The 20114-nt window shown below is 31.8% G+C and overlaps 2 protein-coding genes across 2 annotated transcripts; one reads left to right on the top strand and one right to left on the bottom strand.

Annotated features, from left to right (window-relative positions):
* Nucleotides 1–651: 651 nt before the first annotated feature.
* On the top strand, nucleotides 652–6316 carry LOC145612124 (putative pectinesterase 53). The gene is made up of 5 exons (XM_081667496.1): nucleotides 652–1120; nucleotides 1813–2002; nucleotides 2454–2660; nucleotides 3849–4084; nucleotides 6008–6316. Exons 1-5 carry the CDS (start codon nucleotides 717–719, stop codon nucleotides 6156–6158), a joined length of 1188 nt encoding a protein of 395 aa, XP_081523622.1. The 5' UTR covers nucleotides 652–716; the 3' UTR covers nucleotides 6159–6316.
* Nucleotides 6317–14978: 8662 nt separating this feature from the next.
* On the bottom strand, nucleotides 14979–18325 carry LOC145611485 (protein IQ-domain 26-like). Its single transcript, XM_081666814.1, has 3 exons — nucleotides 17518–18325; nucleotides 16590–16805; nucleotides 14979–15870 (listed from the first exon to the last, which is right to left on the bottom strand). The coding sequence occupies exons 1-3, from the start codon at nucleotides 17956–17958 to the stop codon at nucleotides 15175–15177; spliced, it is 1353 nt and encodes a 450-aa protein (XP_081522940.1). The 5' UTR covers nucleotides 17959–18325; the 3' UTR covers nucleotides 14979–15174.
* Between the last annotated feature and the right edge of the window lie 1789 nt (nucleotides 18326–20114).

Here is a 20114-nt window from a genome sequence, read left to right on the forward strand (position 1 = left end):
AACAAGTTGGTACTAAAAATAGAATTCTTTACAAATTATCCTATTTGGTACTTGTTCTCTATAAAACATCGTTTTGAATGTATATCATTACTCTTGTGAATTAAGGATGCGTTCGCTTCATCCAAAGTTATCTGAAATGATCTTATTAGATCTTGTTGGTCTGAATCAGCTTGATTGCCACTAATTTCAACTCATGTGGTTTATGTACTTAATTGATTGAATTTGAACATCTTTAATCAGACCTAATTACCCCTAAAACTTATTTTTATTCAGATGATCAACTAAAAACACGCATGTATCATTATTTTTACAGACTATTTACGTGGCGTTGTGATTGCAATAAAACCTGCTGATTTCTAATAATGTTTTATGGAGAACAAGTTAATCATTCAGTGTATATTTTTAAATGATCCAAATTCGAAAAGTAGTGCAAACGTGGGATCCTCCCATGTCTTTGTGGCCTACATTCCTCACTTGTGAATCCTCTCACTTTCTCTCATTTTATTTTTGTAATGTTGTAAGCCGAAGCACCCGTGACCTATAATAACATTCCATTAAACTACAAAACAAACTCACTTTCCACCTAAAACTATGTAATACTATATAAACTCACATTTTGCCACTCTTTGAACTCATCCCATCAACATTCCCTCCACATTCTCTTAGCTATTTCCTACAATTCCTACAACTTTATTTTTAGTCCTTAAATAATAGTTATGTCTAGGAAAAAACTATTTCTTTCAATTCTCCTACTTTTTTTGTTACATTGTTCAATCTACCAAAGATTATGCCATGGTAAAGGTCATAGTGATCATCATCATCATAAACATGGTAAAATCCATCATGTAAAACACCGAAAACCGAACCCGAAACAATTAACCATTAATATGACACAAACATATAACTCAGAGAAACAGTTTATGAAGTGGGTTAATTTTGTTGGTAGTCTTAAACATACCCTTTTTAAAACAGCCAAAAATAAGCTATTTCCTTCTTACACTTTGACTGTTAGTAAAAACCCTGTTACTGGAGATTTTACTACTATTCAAGATGCCATTGATTCTCTTCCCGCCATTAATCTTGTTAGAGTTGTTATCAAGGTTAAAGCCGGAACTTACACGTAAGTTTTCTTGTTTTTTCTCTCTTTTTTTCTTGTTTTTTGTTGGAATGCTCTGTTTTTTCACCTTTGTGAAATGCTCTGTTTTTTGTAAGTTGATAGGCTAATGCCTAATGATCATAAGTTATAATTTTTAATAATTTTGGGAGATGATAGTGAATTTGATTTTATGAACGTAAATCTTAAAAAGGGTTTTATTCCAAAATTTATTCCAACGGTGGAAATTACATGCATTTGATTTTATTTTAGTTTTTACCGGTATACATTTTGTCACCGAGACCAATAATGTAGACGAGATTTTTAATAGGTTACCGCCTCCTCCAAGACTTTATATGCATTTGTTGCTACATTTAGATGTATATGGTTACAAACACAACACTTTTAAATGTACACAAGATTTTTTTTTTTTTTTATCTCATGTCTTGAATACCTAACTTAAAACCTTTCATGCATTCGATTTTTTATTTTTTTAATTGTGTATAAAAGGTCACAAAGCCACATTAATGTATACGATATTTTTTTAATCCCGTGTCTTGAGTACTACCCCAAAACTGTACATACTTTCATTTGATCATTGTTCTTATACAAAGTATAAACTTTAGATTTTTAATGATTTTTGTTTGATGATGATATAATTTGAATGAGATTTTTACATATTCTAAATATTTTGTGGATTAATTTTATGGAATTTATAGGGAGAAGGTGAACATACCACCACTAAAATCTTTCATAACCATACAAGGGGAAGGAGCAGATAACACAATAGTCCAATGGGGAGACACAGCAAAAACAATTGGGCCCAATGGCAAACCTTTGGGAACTTACAGTTCAGCTACATTTGCTGTTAATTCTCTTTATTTCATGGCCAAGAACATCACATTCAAGGTTTTTATTTTCTTATCTATCTTTTTTATTTATGTCCCTCTCAATTTGATATATTTTTCATGTACTATTTTTAAAATATCCTATATAAGGTCCCAATTATTATAAGCTTTAAGACAAATCTTTGAGTTAGCATGAAAAATTTCTACATTTTTTTGTTTCTTTTTGGGATTTTATTTTGAGCTTGTTTGATTTGCATGTGATTTTGGAGGTTGACTTGGTGTAATTTAATATTATTCCTTCGGTTTGCATTCAGTTATGACATTATTAGTTCAAATTATGATGAGTAATTTTCAAACCTAAGTAATACTTTTTACTAAATTTTAATCATACATTCGGGTATATATCTAACTAAGCATGAGATAATTTAGAGTATTCAATTCATTAGTATAATCATTTATAACTGTCTACCAAACATGTCGTAAAATTCTTTTATCGAATTATGTTTATGCAGAATACCACTCCATTACCAGCATCAGGAGAACAAAGTGTACAAGCAGTGGCATTCAGAATATCAGCAGATACAGCTGCTTTTATAGGATGTAAATTTTTGGGAGCACAAGACACTCTTTATGATCATTTTGGTAGACATTATTACAAAGATTGCTACATTGAGGGTTCTGTTGATTTCATCTTTGGCAATGGCCTCTCTCTTTTTGAGGTATATATATTTCATTTATAAAAATCACTTGAATTTGATTAACCCTCATATGAATTTATTTTACACATGATCGTAAATTCTAGTCATACTTATTTCGAATTTGAAAATTCTATAGTAGTCATACGGAGTATTTTAATTAATAGGTTAAATTAAAGAACATTGTTATTGATATACCCTTTTCACACATCTTATATATTAGTCAATCATAGTTTAATAACTTTAATCAATGATTGATAGTGACGATCAATGTTGATTTATGTACATGATTACCGGTTAAGATGTTCTGTTAATGACGTGCTAACTCTTTTTAGAAGTTAGTAGAAAGTTTTGTGGAAATGTTTATAATTAACGATCCATATTAAAGAATTCAGAAAAAGTAGAAACTTTAGTGTTATTGGCCAGCTCTATATATTGTATGAATATGGTATATCCACTTTTGTCCTTGTCTTGGAGGAATATTTCATTTACTAATTACTTTTTTGAGGTTAGAATACAGTAATTACTTTAAAAGTCCCTTTTAATTGCTGTAACTAATAACAGATTGAAACAAGAAATTCGTGAAAATATACACTTAAAAGCAGAAAGAAACAATTGGTTTGACAAAACCATGCAAAAAGCCGAAAACAAATCATCTATAACAATGTAGACAAAAAGATATGAACTTTCATGTGAATATATTGTCTACTTACATTATATCATCCCCTTACTGTTAGGTTCCCTCCATTCGAAATCGACACGGTTTTAAGATTATTAGGATCTATCCATTATTATATCTTCTTGTCTTACACTCTGTATGTTAATATGATATATAATCCGTAGTTTATAGAGGGGAAGAAAAAACTTTTGTGACAATACTTTTGAAAGTTAATCTAATAAAAATGTTTTGTAAAGTGAAATATTTAATTTTCGGTCTATTAATTATATAATCATATCCTAAAACACGTAAAATTAAACAAATTATTAGCATCAAGCCATATAGTTGTAGAGTGCACCGTATTTATTTATCATCAATTAGATACAACGTACTACATCTTATATTATACATAAATCATACTCATACAAATAGAAAAATACAAGAGCAAAATTCCTTATTCTCAATGTTGTGGTGAATTTCATTATAATTAGCCTTGATTAATAATTTTGTATTAAGAAATTAATGTATAATAATAATGGATGATTGGATGGCAGGGATGTCATGTGCACGCAATAGCACAAAGATACGGGGCAGTAACAGCGCAAGGAAGGAGTAGCATGTTAGATGACACTGGCTTCTCTTTTGTTAACTGTAAGGTCACGGGCTCAGGTGCTTTGTACCTTGGTAGGGCTTGGGGTCCCTTCTCTAGGGTCGTCTTCGCTTACACTTACATTGACAACATCATCATTCCCGCTGGCTGGTATAATTGGGGTGACCCTAACCGCGAATTGTATGTCCTCCATCTCTCTTTTACTTATCACGCGTATTTATTATGTATGCATGATGGTTTTTTAAAGTCCGAGTGTACTTATTAATTACTTAAAGGAACGTATACCTTGTACTATACCTAGATGTTATGTGGTTGCATGTATGTCATACGTCAGTGTGTGAACTAATACATACAGTGGTGGGTTGATCCGGTGCCATAGGGTGAAAACTATTCTTGTTATATTAAGCGAAAGAATATATAAACATAACTTTATAGTACCAAGTTGCATAAATTAAACATATGCATAAAGGACTAGCTAGACGACCTACCTCTTGGCTCTTGTCATGCATGTAAGAGTGTGTATGTAGCATAAAAGTACCAAGTTGTGTTTATTGAACCTAAAGGACTTGATCTTTGGCTAATTAATATAAGATAGTCTAGTTAAATGGTAGATGACAAAGGTATAAGCATGAAAAGCAACTATGTAAAGAACAAAACAAACTGAAAAGCGTGCGGAATTTATCACTAGCTATGAGTCTATGACCAAACCTTTGGCCTTTTTGTTGTATATGAATCAAAGAATAATTAAATTGAGTTTTTATTGTTAAGAATAAGATCTTGAACTTATTGAACTAGGAATATTAAGTAGCTCTAGAAACTTAAAAAAGGTATTTTAACTATAATAGTAATAATCAAGTTCATTGATCGATATTCTCTGTTTTATTACATGCAACAGTAATAGATTCTAAAAAGACACGTAGTATTTCAAGTTATTGTGATGAGTATACGAAATAATATGATCAAGCTTTTCATCACATGTACTCTACAGCTAAATCAGTACTTGACACATACTCGATTACATGACCCGTATCTTATCCTAGGTTGGAATTACATCAACTCGACCTAATTCCTATCGTCTTACTATAAAAATAGAAAAAATGAGGGAAACACTCAAATAGAAAAGAGGGAAACACTCAAATACATAAAGTCCATTATAGAGAGTTGGTGGTGGGACTAAGCCCTTACACCCGTGCATGACTTTATATTATGATTGAAGCAAAGAGCTCAACCCAAACATAGAAACTAAGAACCAGATTCCACCTTAAGGCTAGTCAGATTCCCCCATAAAATTCCAAACTTTTTCCTCTTTCATTTTTATAACTTTAATTTGTAATATTAAAATTAAAAAGCTCATTCTTTATCTTACCTATTTTTGCTAGAGTCCACATTGGATGGCACCATAATTTTATTTTATTTTTTGAATATTATATGCTCAAAAAATACAATCCACTAATTAAATTTATTATATACTTTAATTTAATCATCTTAAATAAACGTACCAAATTAAAGATTATTAATCATTTTAATTAAGTAGCCAACCTAGAAAGTACATAGATTCACTAATTTTGTCACTATATAATAGAATGGTACTTCATTGGAATGATGTGTAGCTATTTTATGTAGTTCAAATGATTCTTTTAATACTACCTAACTTCGAATCAACTTAGATATTCCACCATGGTTTAAAATAATTATAGTAGAATTAGTTAAAATAAAAATAAGGAAAGAATAAGTATATTTTAAAGTTATAAAATGTGCTACGTAAGGACTACAATCCTATCTATATCTAGCAATTTCTTTGTAGATAGCATGCGCATGGACTTTGCATTATCACTATGTCCATATTTAGTAATGAAGATGCTAGGTGAAATAAAAGTAACCTCTTATATTTAACCCTCTAGGCCGGGTTTAAATTTGTATAGAACGCGTTTATTTTATCTTTATAAACTTATTTGAAATATGGAGTTTATTAGTACTCGTATGTTGTATGCAATACATGTATTTTGTTCTTTTATTATGGAGTATACTAAATATTACGTACATATACTGAAGTTTTTTATTTATTTATTTATTGAACTAATGTCGTCGTTGGGATTCGTGTAGGACGGTGTTTTACGGACAATACAAGTGCACAGGTCCGGGGGCAAATTTTGCCGGGAGAGTAGCATGGTCTAGAGAACTTACGGACGAAGAAGCGGGGCCTTTTATCTCGCTTAGCTTCATTGATGGTTCCGAATGGATTAATTCATTGTAAATTATCATACTAGTATTATTAGCTAGTTTTGAAATAAAAATATTTTTTTAGTTAGTATTGGATGTCGGTTTTTATCTTTTCTTTTTTGTATTTACATCATTTTGTTGTATATTGTTGTTGTTGATTTAAGATCTTCAAATCATAGGAGTTTGGTCGTTTGGACTGTTAATAGTTGGTGTCGACATCAAAATAAATCCGGATAGGAAAGAAAAACAAAAGGTGTTTAGTGTTTAAATTAACTTTTAATGTTTTTGACATGATTAAAACATACCATAAATTTGCTATTAAAAAAAAAAAAAAAAACATACCATTAATTTCGACTTTTTTTTTGGGGGGGTTTCACCCGGTTCACCATTTGTGTTAATTCGGATTCAGGGATGTATCCCCTAGGGTGTCAACACTTTTCGCCACCGGGCCTTGTAATCTCCAAAATTCCTCAAAATACGTGGATAATAGCCTTTAATTTTGGATTTTTTTGACCTTTAATCGCCCGAAAATAAATTGCTAAGATGTTTACCCTGGTCCCTAATACCCTCTGGGAGTCCAATTGGGTGGGTGGAACCATCCAGTTTGTTTTGAAACGGTAAATTTACCAGTTCACAACTTGCACTGATTTCGTGAACTGAAGCCTACCGCGGACATTTATAACAATATATAATGGTCATATATGGTTCCAAACGACATTATATTACCCTAAGATGTATCCCCTAGGGTCTCAACAGTTTTAGCCACCGAGCCCTGTAACCTCCGAAATTCCTCAAAAAGCGTGGATAAGCCTTCACTCGTGAAATTTTTTGACCATTTTTCGCCCAAAAATAAAAATTGCCAAGATGTTTATCATGGTCCCTAATACCCTCCGGGATTACATTTGGTTGGGTGGAACCATCCAATTTGCCTTAAAACGATCGAATTTACCAATTCGTAAGTTGCATTGATTTCGTGAACTCAAGCTTCTCACGGACATTTATGACAACATATAATGGTCATATATGGTTCCAAACGATATTATATGACCCTAAGATGTATCCTCTAGGGTCTCAACACTTTTCGCCATCGGGCCCCGTAACCTTCAAAATTCCTCAAAATGCGTGGATAATAGTCTTCATTTTTGGATTTTTTTGACCTTTAATCGCCCGAAAATAAAAATTGCTAAGATGTTTACCCTGGTCCCTAATATACTCTGGGAGTCCAATTGGGTGGGTGGAACCATCCAGTTTGCCTTAAAACGGTCAATTTACCAGTTCACAACTTGCACTGATTTCGTGAACTGAAGCCTACCACGGACATTTATAACAATATATAATGGTCATATATGGTTCCAAACGACATTATATGACCCTAAGATGTATCCCCTAGGGTCTCAAAAGTTTTCGCCACCGAGCCTTGTAACCTCCGAAATTCCTCAAAAAGCGTGGATAATAGCCTTCAATTGTGAAATTTTTCGACCATTTTTCGCCCGAAAATAAAAATTGCCAAGATGTTTACCATGGTCTCTAATACCCTACGGGAATACAATTGGGTGGGTGGAACCATCCAATTTGCCTTAAAACGATCAATTTACCAATTCGCAACTTGCATTGATTTCGTGAACTCAAGCTTCTCACGGACATTTATGACAACATATAATGGTCATATATGGTTCCAAACGGCATGATATGACCATAAGATGTATCCTCTAGGGTCTCAACACTTTTCGCCACCGGGCCCCGTAACCTTCAAAATTTCTCAAAATGCGTGGATAATAGCCTTCAATTTTGGATTTTTTTGACCTTTAATCGCCCGAAAATAAAAATTGCTAAGATTTTTACCCTGGTCCCTAATACCCTCTGGGAGTCCAATTGGGTGGGTGGAACCATCCAGTTTGCCTTAAAACGGTCAATTTACCAGTTCACAACTTGCACTAATTTCGTGAATTGAAGCCTATCACGGCATTTATGACATCATATAATGGTCATATATGGTTTCAAACGGCATTATGTGACGCTAAGATGTATCACTAGGGTCTCAACACTTTTCGCCAACGGGCCCTGTAACCTCCAAAATTCCTCAAAAAGCATGGATAATAGTCTTCAATTTTGGAAATTTTTGACCTTTTTTCGCCCGAAAATAAATTTTTTAAAGATGTTTACCATGGTCCCTAATACCCTCCGGGGATACAATTGGGTGGGTGGAACCATCCAATATGCCTTAAAACGATCAATTTACCAATTCGCAACTTGCATTGATTTCGTGAACTCAAGCTTCTCACGGACATTTATGACAACATATAATTCTCATATATGGTTCCAAACGGCATTATCTGACCCTAAGATGTATCCTCTACGGTCTCAACACTTTTCGCCATCGGGCCCCGTAACCTTCAAAATTCCTCAAAATGCGTGGATAATAGTCTTCAATTTTGGATTTTTTTGACCTTTAATCGCCCGAAAATAAAAATTGCTAAGATGTTTACCCTGGTCCCTAATATCCTCTGGTAGTCCAATTGGGTGGGTGGAACTATCCAGTTTGCCTGAAAATGGTCAATTTACCAGTTCATAACTTGCACTGATTTCGTGAACTGAAGCCTATCACAGCATTTATGACATCATATAATGGTCATATATGGTTTCAAACGGCATTATATGACGCTAAGATGTATCACTAGGGTCTCAACACTTTTCGCCACCGGGCCCTGTAACCTCCAAAATTCCTAAAGCATGGATAATAGCCTTCAATTTTGGATATTTTTGATCTTTTTTCGCCTGAAAATAAATTTTTTAAAGATGTTTACCATGGTCCCTAATACCCTCCGAGATTCTAATTGGATGGTGGAACTCTCCTATTTGCCTTAAAACGGTCAATTTACCAGTTTGCAACTTGCACCGATTTCGTGAACTCAAGCCTATTGCGGCCCATTAATGACAACAATATAATGGTCATATATGGTTCTAAACGACATTATATGATCCTGAGATGTTCTGGGTAGTTAGGTTCCAATCTACCCCCAATTATTTTAATTAGTAGTATTGATTGTGAGACCAGAAAACTTACTTATATATCTGTTTCTTACTTTCTTACTCTCGCTCAATCTGTCCAACGTTATTAACATACCTTTGGGCCTAGCAAAAGAATCATACTCTGCTTCATAATGTTGTTAACATTTTTAATTGTGACATTTTATAATCTTTAACTTTGACCATCGTTTGCTATACCTGAATGTTAGTTTAGTTTTTTTTTTTTTTTTTTTTTTTTTTTTTTTTTTTTTTTTTTTTTTTTTTTTAATGATTGTTTTAAGTACCCAATAAGGAATATATGCTCTAAGTTTCATATTGGCACACGTTAAATGTTAAAAACAATATAAAATAAAGAAAACACTTCATGTATGCTCTGTGTCATGGATTAAATTATATATTTAACATGAAAAAAAATGAATTGATATTTGATACTACAAGCCTTATTGATATATTATTTTCCGTACAAGTTTTATTTACATCTTGAAAATTCCAAAACAACGAAAGCACGAAAGAGTAAGAGAACTGAGTGTTGTATCAAAAAAGATAAGAACTAAGTGGGCCATATAGCCCATTGATATTAATATTGGACCAAATTTGTTCCAGAGATGATAAACTACTTCAAAAGGCAAGGCCCGTTTTATACGGCATTGTTTGACATTACTCAGGCCCATGGTCCTTTTGATTACAATATTTTGAGTTAGAAAACTTGGACCCCCAATGATTTACTTAATTTTCCTCTCTCAATTATTAGTTCAAAACTAGTGTATCCTGATCGTTGTACCGAGTTGCTACTTCAATTAAATTTTGTGATTATATGTATGTAATTTTTTTGGTGTCTTCCCCCCCCTCCCCCCCCCCCCCCCCCCTTTTTTTTAATTAATCCTTGCAATTTGCAATTATATACAAGTAGTTTTATATTTTTCACAAGGTTGCTAGTTGGTTTAGATGGCTAAACAACCATCTTTCTTACAAGAAGTTGGGTGTTTGAATCTCCTTATTATCCTTATATTTTTACATGGAATAACAATGACATAACACATAAACATTTTTAGAAATGCCTTTTTATCAACAATCACGTTTTTTTTATGTTGTTCTGTAACACTTTAATAGCATTGTCATCTAAATATGTCTATCAATCATTGCCTAACTTGTACAACCTAGATAAATCACATATGTATATTGTGACCTTATCTTTTTCTAGTATGTAAATTTACTTTATGTAAACTTACAAGTAAAAATGAATTAAGTTTTTGGTGAATTATGGAAAAGGACTAAAGAGGTGATGACGACAACAGATAATTTGCTCTGAGAGCATAACACATAAAGCCATGAAACTTAGCTTTATAAAGTTTATCTTAACCTTGAAATCCCCACTAATGAATGAGACACTAGATTGATTATTCAATTCTCAGTCCTTTTCAAGTTTCCTCAAACACGCTCCGTCTCTCAACACTCATATTTGTGGTAATTTTAATTGAGCGGGCTTATAATAAGTATTATTATCGAGATACGTACTAGAAGTATTAGTGAAATAAATTAATCAGAATCAGTCAGGAATTATTTCATCAGCAGGGTTATCCCTAAATAAGTAACCCCTATCACACGTTGTGGCTAGTAACATGAAAATTTGTAATAACTTACTATGTAGATAAATTTTGAAACCTTTGTGAGCTATTTTAGCGTTGAGAATAATAGTGTAGTTGTTACTTGTTAATCGGTGTTAGAATACCAATTGTTGTGCCAAGCAACATATATCACGTCATTGGAAAAATTCTATTTTCTTCAAATCAGTATAAACTCTAAATTTAAGTATAAACTTAACTCCTATGTTAGATCATGGGAAGACTATTCAGTGGCTACAATAAAATTGTAGCTATTGTAATTAGTTTTAATCTTGGCCCTATATTTTTAAATGCTCAATCTTGTCCATTCATCCAATTAACTTTAATTTTAAATAGAAATGAAAAAAGAAAAAAAAAACAGCTTTTAATTTTAAATTTAAAAAAAAAAAAAAAACAGTTACTAAAACAAAAATTCTGAACATTTCCATTGATGCATATTCGATCTGCAATATCTAAGCTCAAATGATTGTCCATCTCCATTAAAATTAAACATTTGATCATAGTTTATTAACAATAACCTATCTACCGCATTATACATTACAAGGTCCATATTTTTTTCATCATTTTTATCAAAAAATAAATCATCCTCCATTAAAAACAACCCAGAAAAAGGGAGGGAAAAAGAAGAAGATGATAAAAAGTTATGAAATTTGTCTCTAGTTTTCAAGAAACCAATCAATTAACATTAAAGATTTAAAAAAAATAAATTATTCCATATCCTTCGACCAAATTCTAACATTTAATTAAAAATTGATTTTTTTTTTTTTTTGGTGTTAATAAGGTGTATTTTAAAGTCAACTAAATGGACGGATAAGATGAATTTTATAAATTGAAGGGGCATGATTCACTAGTTACAATGGCCACAATTTTATTGTAGCCATTTGAAAACTATCCTAGATCATGAGTCTTAATTCCTACAAGTATTTTTGACATTTAAGCAATTAATTTTTTTATAATTTGAAATTTATTTATATATACATGACAAAATCTCACGTAAATTGGTGTGATAAATAATTAAATATTAATTATAATAATATATTTTGTATAAAGTACGGAGTATGTCATTTGTAGAATTGTAGCTAATAAATCCACAACGAAGGAATAATTAACTGAAAACTACGTAGTAGATAGGGCAACAATTTGAGACCTCTCTTTTTCGCCTACAACTTTAACTTACCCTAGAAAAAAGGAGAGATGAGGGGCAATGGAAGAAAATGAGAGTGACATTAAGCATGAACATACAAATTACAGGCCATAAAATAACAACAAAATTATATTGAAACTTCCTTTTCAAATTTATTTGTTTCCTTGGAATTCGATTACATGACAAAATGTTACAGAATTTAAAAAACAGAATGCAATCAGGGAAGCACATGCATGCAATGCAACTTCAATTTGTTTTCCTTGATGACTTTCTTGGAGTTCAAATTGATACATTCAAATTGGTGATTATTTGCATCTTTGGAGGCAAATACAAATTGATTCGTTGACAAAGACTTGTGTTATAGTGAATACGTTCTTCCAAAACTTGTATAATCTATACAAAAAAATTTTAGCAAATCGGACATCAATTTTGGATATCAACCTATCACAATGACGGATACACACTGTTGTCATATTTTACTCATCTGCTAAAAGTACATATTCCTAATCACACCACGTCTGCCTATTATAATACACATACAATCACAAACAAAATCAAAATTCAATGCAGACAACAAATGCCGCACACTAAAAAATAATCACTTTACCATGCATCACTAATTTATTGATCGTCTATATATATATATATATATATATATATATATATATATATATATATATATATATATATATATATATATATAATTAGTCGTAAACATGTTTTTATATATACTAGCAAATTAAAACTTTTTTTTTTCATACTTACATACATTGCATATTTCCTTTTAACAACTCAGTCAAAAGAGCCCAAATTCCTAGTTATAGAAAGGTAGAATGTTAAAGTGAAGTAGTATCCCTTAAGATTGTTCACAAAGTCTACTTTTAAGGCAAAAAAAAGATTTAATCTGAAGCTAATTAAGTTGCTAAATGACACATACATGTGTGTGACTTGGGAGGGGCCAAAATCCGGTCTACGGTCGTTGGACAAATAAAGGTCACATTTTACGAAATATTCAGCGGCAAAGTGTGGTTTTATTATTAAAGTGACGAAAATATGATGCATAGAATCTTGGTTTATATCGGAGTATTTTTTTATTAGTTTAATAACTTGTCCGTCAAATCAAGAACTAATCATTATAAGACATGTCTTTACTTGGGGGAAGAAGTAAATTTTTGCTTAATTATGTACAGAATAACACTTTTTGGGTTGTGATTTGTGAATGATTAGAGAAGTTAGGGATATTTCTTCCTATATTATTCCTTAATTATTTCTTGTACAATTAACTTTATCTTGCCAATTGCTAATCATTAGTTCAATAGTAACTAACTACTTCATAATTAATAACTATCTAACCAGTACTAGTAGGATATTTATAATGAGAACTAGTAAAAATACATGTAACTCAATAATCTAAATGACAAGATTGACAAACTATAGATTGATAGATATGTGAAGCAAGAAATCTCACTACATTTTTGTATCAAACTAATATAGTCATGACATTTATATTGGGATGTTTGAAAAATGTTGTTATTGGTTTTTGGTTGGCTAGTTTTACCATCAAACTTTTAAAGTTCGATAAGTATATGAGAAATTATATTAAAGAATGTTCCAAAAAAATATAGAAGTTTAAGCTTTTTTGAATTAAACGGGGTTTGTTCCTATTCCTCATTTTCTGTAGAGGAACATTAAGCATGTGCTATAATATAACGAGTGTTAATCACACACCAGTGCATGAAAGGCACACTCAAATCTCACGTCTTGTTTGGCCCTAGAATGCATTGGCTGAGTCACTACTCTTTATGCTCATGAGTCTTGATAGTGTGAAATAATTCATTCTAAAAAATTTAATGTGCTAAATTTTGAAGAAATTGGACATATAGCTTATATTGGCCACTATGAATTTCATGAAAGATAGAAGAAAATTACTATCCAAATACTGCCCACTAGCTTGTTAAGTTTAATTACAAGTACTAATTCTGTTTAGCATATAAGACATAATGCATTAAGGGGTAGAAACCAAATGTTTGTGCAAAAGAGTGAGATCCGTTTGTTTATTGTATAATCAAACAAAATTATTTGGTCCCATATTTCAAAAATGTGTAGGATGCAATGGGATATATTCCTGAAATTGACAATGAAGAGTCCAAATTATTTGAATCACCATTCAAATTTTGTCATTTTTGTGTTCTCGAAGCCATTATATATCTCTTCATAAAATGCCACAAAATGAAAGCAATCTAGGTTATGGAACACATGTTGTTTCAAAATTGGCCTTATTCTATTCAAGTTTTCAAATTTACCAACAAATATTCTCTTATGTAATTTAAATGTCAAAAAAAAAAAAAAAAAAAAAAAGAAAAAACAAAACAAAACAGAAAACAAAAAAAAAAAAGTAATTTGTAATTGAATGTCAAGCAAGTCATACATGTTATTATTGAAAGTTGACAAGCGAGCATGGTAGGATTAGTAGCTAAAATGAAACAGTGTATGATTCCATATATTTTCGCATGATTTTCTTCTTTGTATATGCGCTATGTTTCCCTTTTATTTACATTGACATAGAATTATAAGGTTTTATATTAATATTTTCAATAAAATACATGGACACAATTTCTTTTTATAAGAGGAGAGATCCTAACTTTAAACGTAACCTATAACAATAATGATCTATAAAAATAATTAATGCATGAATATTGTAAAAATTTATCAACTAAATTGCAACCAAATTATAAATCCCAATTTTCCAATACCCATTAATTACAATTGATAATATTACTTACTAGAAATCTTGACATCCAACACTTTTTCTTCTTCTAAATTGACATCAAATATGTTATACATTGTTACACATTCAAACACACTTAGATCAAAACTCAACATTTTCATTGAATTAATTCCTTTCTTTAATTTCCATGTTTTCAAATACATTCAAATTTCACACTAGACATGTGGATGGCATCACACAATGTGGACCTACAATTTACTAAACTACAAAATCATCTCAATATGACTAAACATATAGGTGCCAAGTGATGCAAAATTCAAAGTCCACACATGGTTGAAGTAACAATAAGGTATTGTAGATTATTATTATAAATTTATAATGATGACAAACACAAACCCATACCAAACAAACCAATTTACATTTTCTTGTATTATCAAAGATAATAATAGTAAAATTGCACCAAATTGAATTGGTACATACTTCTACATTATAATAAAATTTTATGAAATTAATTTTTTTTTTTTTTTTATTATTCCCTTTGCAAGTGGTATACCTCAGCCTCTCTAGCTAAGTCATAAGACCTCCCAAGTTTACCCATAACAGCATTCTTAAAATTAATAGCATCTTGTACTTGGGAACATGACCTTTGCATTTTTACACCACTTAGACTATTTCTAGACTCCATCATCTCATTTAAGGACACTTTCTTCTTAGGGTACCCTGCCTCTGGCCTCTGCTTTGGGGCACTTTGGGACCTCACCTTTGCCCTAAATGACTGAGTATTTGCCATATAATTAGGGTTATTATGGTAATTTCCGTAGTGCCGTAAGAAGTAACTATTATTGTCCCCACATACACTTTTCGACGGGGTCACCGGGCCCGGGTTTGGCCCGCCTGTGTTCATGAACCGGGGCGTGCTCTGGGCCGTTGAGAACCGGCACTCGTCCCCCGTTAGGCCCCACTCCGTGTCGTGCCAATGCTGGCAGCACGGGATCGATATCCGGGGCGGGTAGAACGGGTCGAGATCACTGGGTTCGGGCCTAGGCCCGGGGCTGTTACTTGATCTCCACCCTCTCGACGATGATCTGGGTCGGCCCGTGTCCACCTCGACTATCTTGGGTATGTCTTCGGATATCGGGTTCATGGTTCTGCTCTCAAAGGATGCGGATAGCCTCCTGCTGTGTATTGATGATGCATGCTCACTTCTTGTGTCATCATATATTTCCTTCAAATAACATACACAAAAAAGTTACCCTCTAATTACAAAAAAAAAAAAAAAAAAGAAAAAAGAAAAAAGAGACTTGATGCTAATAGTCAAAATTGAACTCATTATCTAATCACACACTTAAAAAATTCACCTACCTAAATCTTTTTAGACCTACACAAGATCAACATTGTCTAACAGTCCAAAATAATTTGCAATTAACTAATAAATTGGTGGCCAATTAAATGTGATACATAAATGCCTAAATGACACATTGTACTAAAATGAAAAGTACACTAATGTAGATATGACTTCAAATGGTCCAAAATATATATGGACTATAATTAACTTAGGGCCTGTTCACATTTATTGAAATGAGCTGAACTGAACTGAACTGATTGGAACTGAACTGAATATTTTATGTGAGAGGGAAAATAAGAGCTGAACTGAACTGATTGGAACTGAACTGAACTGAACTGATTAGAGCTGAACTGAACTGAATTGAAATTAAGTAAATGTGAACAGGCCCTTAGAGTGGATTATCACCAATGGAAAAATTTAAGAAGATTCAAATGTGGACAATTTTTATCCCTAGCGAGTCTTTTCTGGACTCAAGATGAGCCTACTATTATTATAATAACTAGTAAAAGGTCCATAACCTAAAGACGAAATTTTTCTATAAATTTTCAAAAACATTAGACAAAAACAAAATATCGTATGAATTGGACAAGGTGAATTACCAAAGATCTACGGGCTCTGAAATCGGGTTGAGAAAGCCCGTATAATTCGTGATTCGGATACCGGCCTTGAGCCCGTTTGGACTTGACGGTAGCTTGAGCCCTTATGAGTGCTTGCATACCATGAAGAGTTGCCGTGGCTTGTTTTCTTACCAAATATCCTCTTACTAATGCTTGGATCTTTACTAGTCCTTTCAATGCTCTTAGTGCTTTTCTCGCCTATTTCAAATCACAATACAATTAAGAAACTAGAAACACAAACATAATTAATATTACAAAACGAATCATAAATAAATAAATTCATAATTACAAAAGAGAACAACACAATATAAATTTCGCGTCTAGAGGAAACTTGAAATTAAGTTCTTGATACAATAATTATCTTTTATCCAATATACTCATGCAACTACATGTGTATATATGCTAGTAATGAGAAACAATAAATTAAAAATTTGGACAATTAATTAAATTCAGAAGGTATGATTTTGGATGCATAAAATAATTTGCGATACTAGTGTACATTTTATTTTTTATTTTTTATTTTTTTGAGGAAAGATACTAGTGTACATTTGAATTCTATACTTGGTACTTTTTTTTTTTTAATTAATAAGAGGAAATATTGATTATATTATCAACCAACTCTTACTAGAAAACAAGACAAAATGAATATAAAAAAAAAATTAAATAAAAAAATCCCAATTCAAAATTTCATAAAAGACATAGAACTAGATAATTTTTTAATATGTTTTAAAACTACCAAAATCCATAATATGAATTATAAGTCATAGTTTCATACTCACAACTATGGAGTAAATTTAAACTATTTGATTGACCTAATTAACTAATACAAAATACAATGTTCATTGTTACTAATACGACTTTTTATTAATGAATTGATTTTACTATTAAAAAATAAATGGTTCATTCTTACCAAATATCCACGAAACGTTGCTTGAATTTTCATAGCCGCCCATTTCTCAACACCACCACCACCACAGTTATCAGTAAACATCGTTCCTCTACCATGACTCGTAAGACGAACAACTGCGACAGCAGCTTGAGCTGCAGCCACTGCCGCATCGGCTGCTGCGGCAGTGGCTGCAGCAACAGCAATAGCATGTTTACTTTGTTCTTTTTCAGAGTCTTCATAATAAGACTTTAACCAAGCTGCTTCCGAAGAAGTTATATTGGGTGGCACAGTTGCCGGATTATTACACAACAACCCTTTTTTATTGCTACCGGAATCACGGTTGGACCCACCAAAACTTGACCTTTTCCGGTCACCGGAATCGTAATGGTCATTTGTACTGTATTTATTTGTGTTTGGTTTGATACCAAATATTCCTTTCAACCATCTAGTAGCTTTTCCCATTATGAAAAAAGAGAGGTTTTTGAGGTTTTTTTTTTTGGAGGATGAGAAAAATGGGATTACTTGGAGTTAGGATATAGTTGAAGTAATAAAAAGGAGGAAAAAAATAAAAAAAGGAAATTGGGTGGAAATTTAGAGGGGTGGAAAAAAATATATTAATTTGAAAATTTGATTTGATGTTTTATTTTTTGAAAAAAAATAGAGAAGAAGTTCAGGCTAGGAGACAAGAAGATACCGCTGGAATATGTAAAATAAGATGCCCACCTCCAAAAATGAGACGTTATAAACCCCAAGGAACATTATATTAGTATAATATTTCATTAGAAATCAGTCAAATGACTTGGGGTTTTGTTTAAAAGTTTTTTAAAAAATTATGTTTAAAAGTTTTATATAAAGGAAAGAATTGTCTTGTGAGCTTAATACATTGATTGGTGTATACTAAATTGCTAATGAGGGTCGTCAATGACTCAATAAGTATGTTGTATACTGCATACACAGTTTACATAGGTGTCATTTCAAATTATAAATCGGTGAGGTTGGCCACGTGACTAATGAGGATATATACTAATGAGATTTTAATCTAGTAGCAAAGAATAAAGGCTCTTTACTCAGTCATAGGTCTGAAACTTTTCGGCCATCTTCATATGTAATTTGTTATGCCTTTATGATTCATTTAATTTGGACAAAATAGAGTGAACAATGAAGATTTGCCTCTATTTTTTTTTTTTTTTATTTATATTTTTTTTTGGTGTTTAGAGAGCCACAAGGCCAGGGATGAGAATCGATCCCAAGATCTCCTAAAATCGAGAGGGAGCTCTAACCACTCGAGCTATCCCTCACTCCCAAGATTTGCCTCTATAATAGCCTCTACACAAATTTGACATTAATATGTTACACAATTACACACTGGCACACTGCACAAATTATATGAGAGACCTTACTTAATTTAATTAATAGAGATCTGCTATATTTAATTTGGAAAGATTTTAGCAATGAAAAATTAAAAGCAATAATTATAGAAAGGTGGAGGGCATGTATATGCATCAATGCATGTAACGCATGAAACGCTTGCATTTTATTTTTATATTCATCAAAATCAAAATAAATGAGGAAATCAAGAGGACTTTGAATTGAAAAGAAAAAGGAGGAAATTAGGCAGTCATTTGGCATAGGTCCAATATTTGTCAATAGATGCAATAATTCCGTGTCTAAATTTCAATAGAATTTGGTGCATAACTTACGAATGTGATTGACAATTATTTTTCTACTCTCTTGTCATATATATACTCGTATCATCCATTTAAGTGATTTTCAAACTTCACTTTCTAATTTGCACCAAAAATAAATTCAAAAAAAATAAAAACAAATACTCGTGTTTCAATCTACATGCTTGGAAAATGCTACTGTAATGAATTTCCTTACAGAAATTAAGAGTATAAAAATATGTTACACACATGTTGTGACGTGGCACAAACACAAAAGCAAGTTTACCTAGTGAAGGCAATAAAATATGCATGGATTACCCACTTTTAATCCAACACGCACAGTGAGAGCATTTCAAATAGCAATTAAAATAATTTCACTTTTTGTGTACAAAAAGTATTCCATTTATAAACCAAGTAAACACGCTTTTCTCAACTATATTGAACAATTGTCCCTTCATATTCTACTAAACTACGAAGTACATACCGTGTACAAGTATATATTAAGACTATTTATGACGACAATGACCACCAGTACCCTTTGCATTAGTAGCAAATAAAATTGAACACCTTGTATTTTAAGACATAGGTTCGATTTACGACTGTAGTTGATCAAAATAAATCAAGTATAGATGTAATCACTTTTTTAAAATATATATATATATATATATATATATATATATTTTGGAAGGGAATAGAGTTAATCACTTTTTATCAGATAAACATATAATTTTGATCAAAGTGTTTTAATAAGGAGTTACCATATATAAATGTTGAAACAAAAAAATTAAAAGAGAGTACAAGATTAAAGACTAAAGAGGGTAGTACAAATGACTAGCAGTAGAAGCAGATATTTTCATGGCGTCTCTCATGTTATTGGGTATTTGCGGGTTACATAATGTCTTTATAAACTAACATACTTCCAATCTTTCTCCTGCTTCTGACAATCCCGTGATA

The sequence above is a fragment of the Chenopodium album genome, chromosome 24 (assembly GCF_948465745.1).
Source record: "Chenopodium album chromosome 24, dcCheAlbu1.1, whole genome shotgun sequence".
Taxonomy (NCBI): domain Eukaryota; kingdom Viridiplantae; phylum Streptophyta; class Magnoliopsida; order Caryophyllales; family Amaranthaceae; genus Chenopodium; species Chenopodium album.

What these genes read in the sequence shown, in the direction of transcription:
- LOC145611485 (XM_081666814.1), bottom strand. Translation starts at nt 17,958, where the DNA reads ATGGGAAAAGCTACTAGATGGTTGAAAGGAATATTTGGTATCAAACCA. An exon ending in CAACGTTTCGTGGATATTTG is followed by an intron (nt 16,806 to 17,517) that starts GTAAGAATGAAC and finishes GATTTGAAATAG; the next exon opens with GCGAGAAAAGCACTAAGAGC. An exon ending in TCAGAGCCCGTAGATCTTTG is followed by an intron (nt 15,871 to 16,589) that starts GTAATTCACCTT and finishes TGTTATTTGAAG; the next exon opens with GAAATATATGATGACACAAG.
- LOC145612124 (XM_081667496.1), top strand. Translation starts at nt 717, where the DNA reads ATGTCTAGGAAAAAACTATTTCTTTCAATTCTCCTACTTTTTTTGTTA. An exon ending in GTTAAAGCCGGAACTTACAC is followed by an intron (nt 1,121 to 1,812) that starts GTAAGTTTTCTT and finishes TGGAATTTATAG; the next exon opens with GGAGAAGGTGAACATACCAC. An exon ending in CCAAGAACATCACATTCAAG is followed by an intron (nt 2,003 to 2,453) that starts GTTTTTATTTTC and finishes ATGTTTATGCAG; the next exon opens with AATACCACTCCATTACCAGC.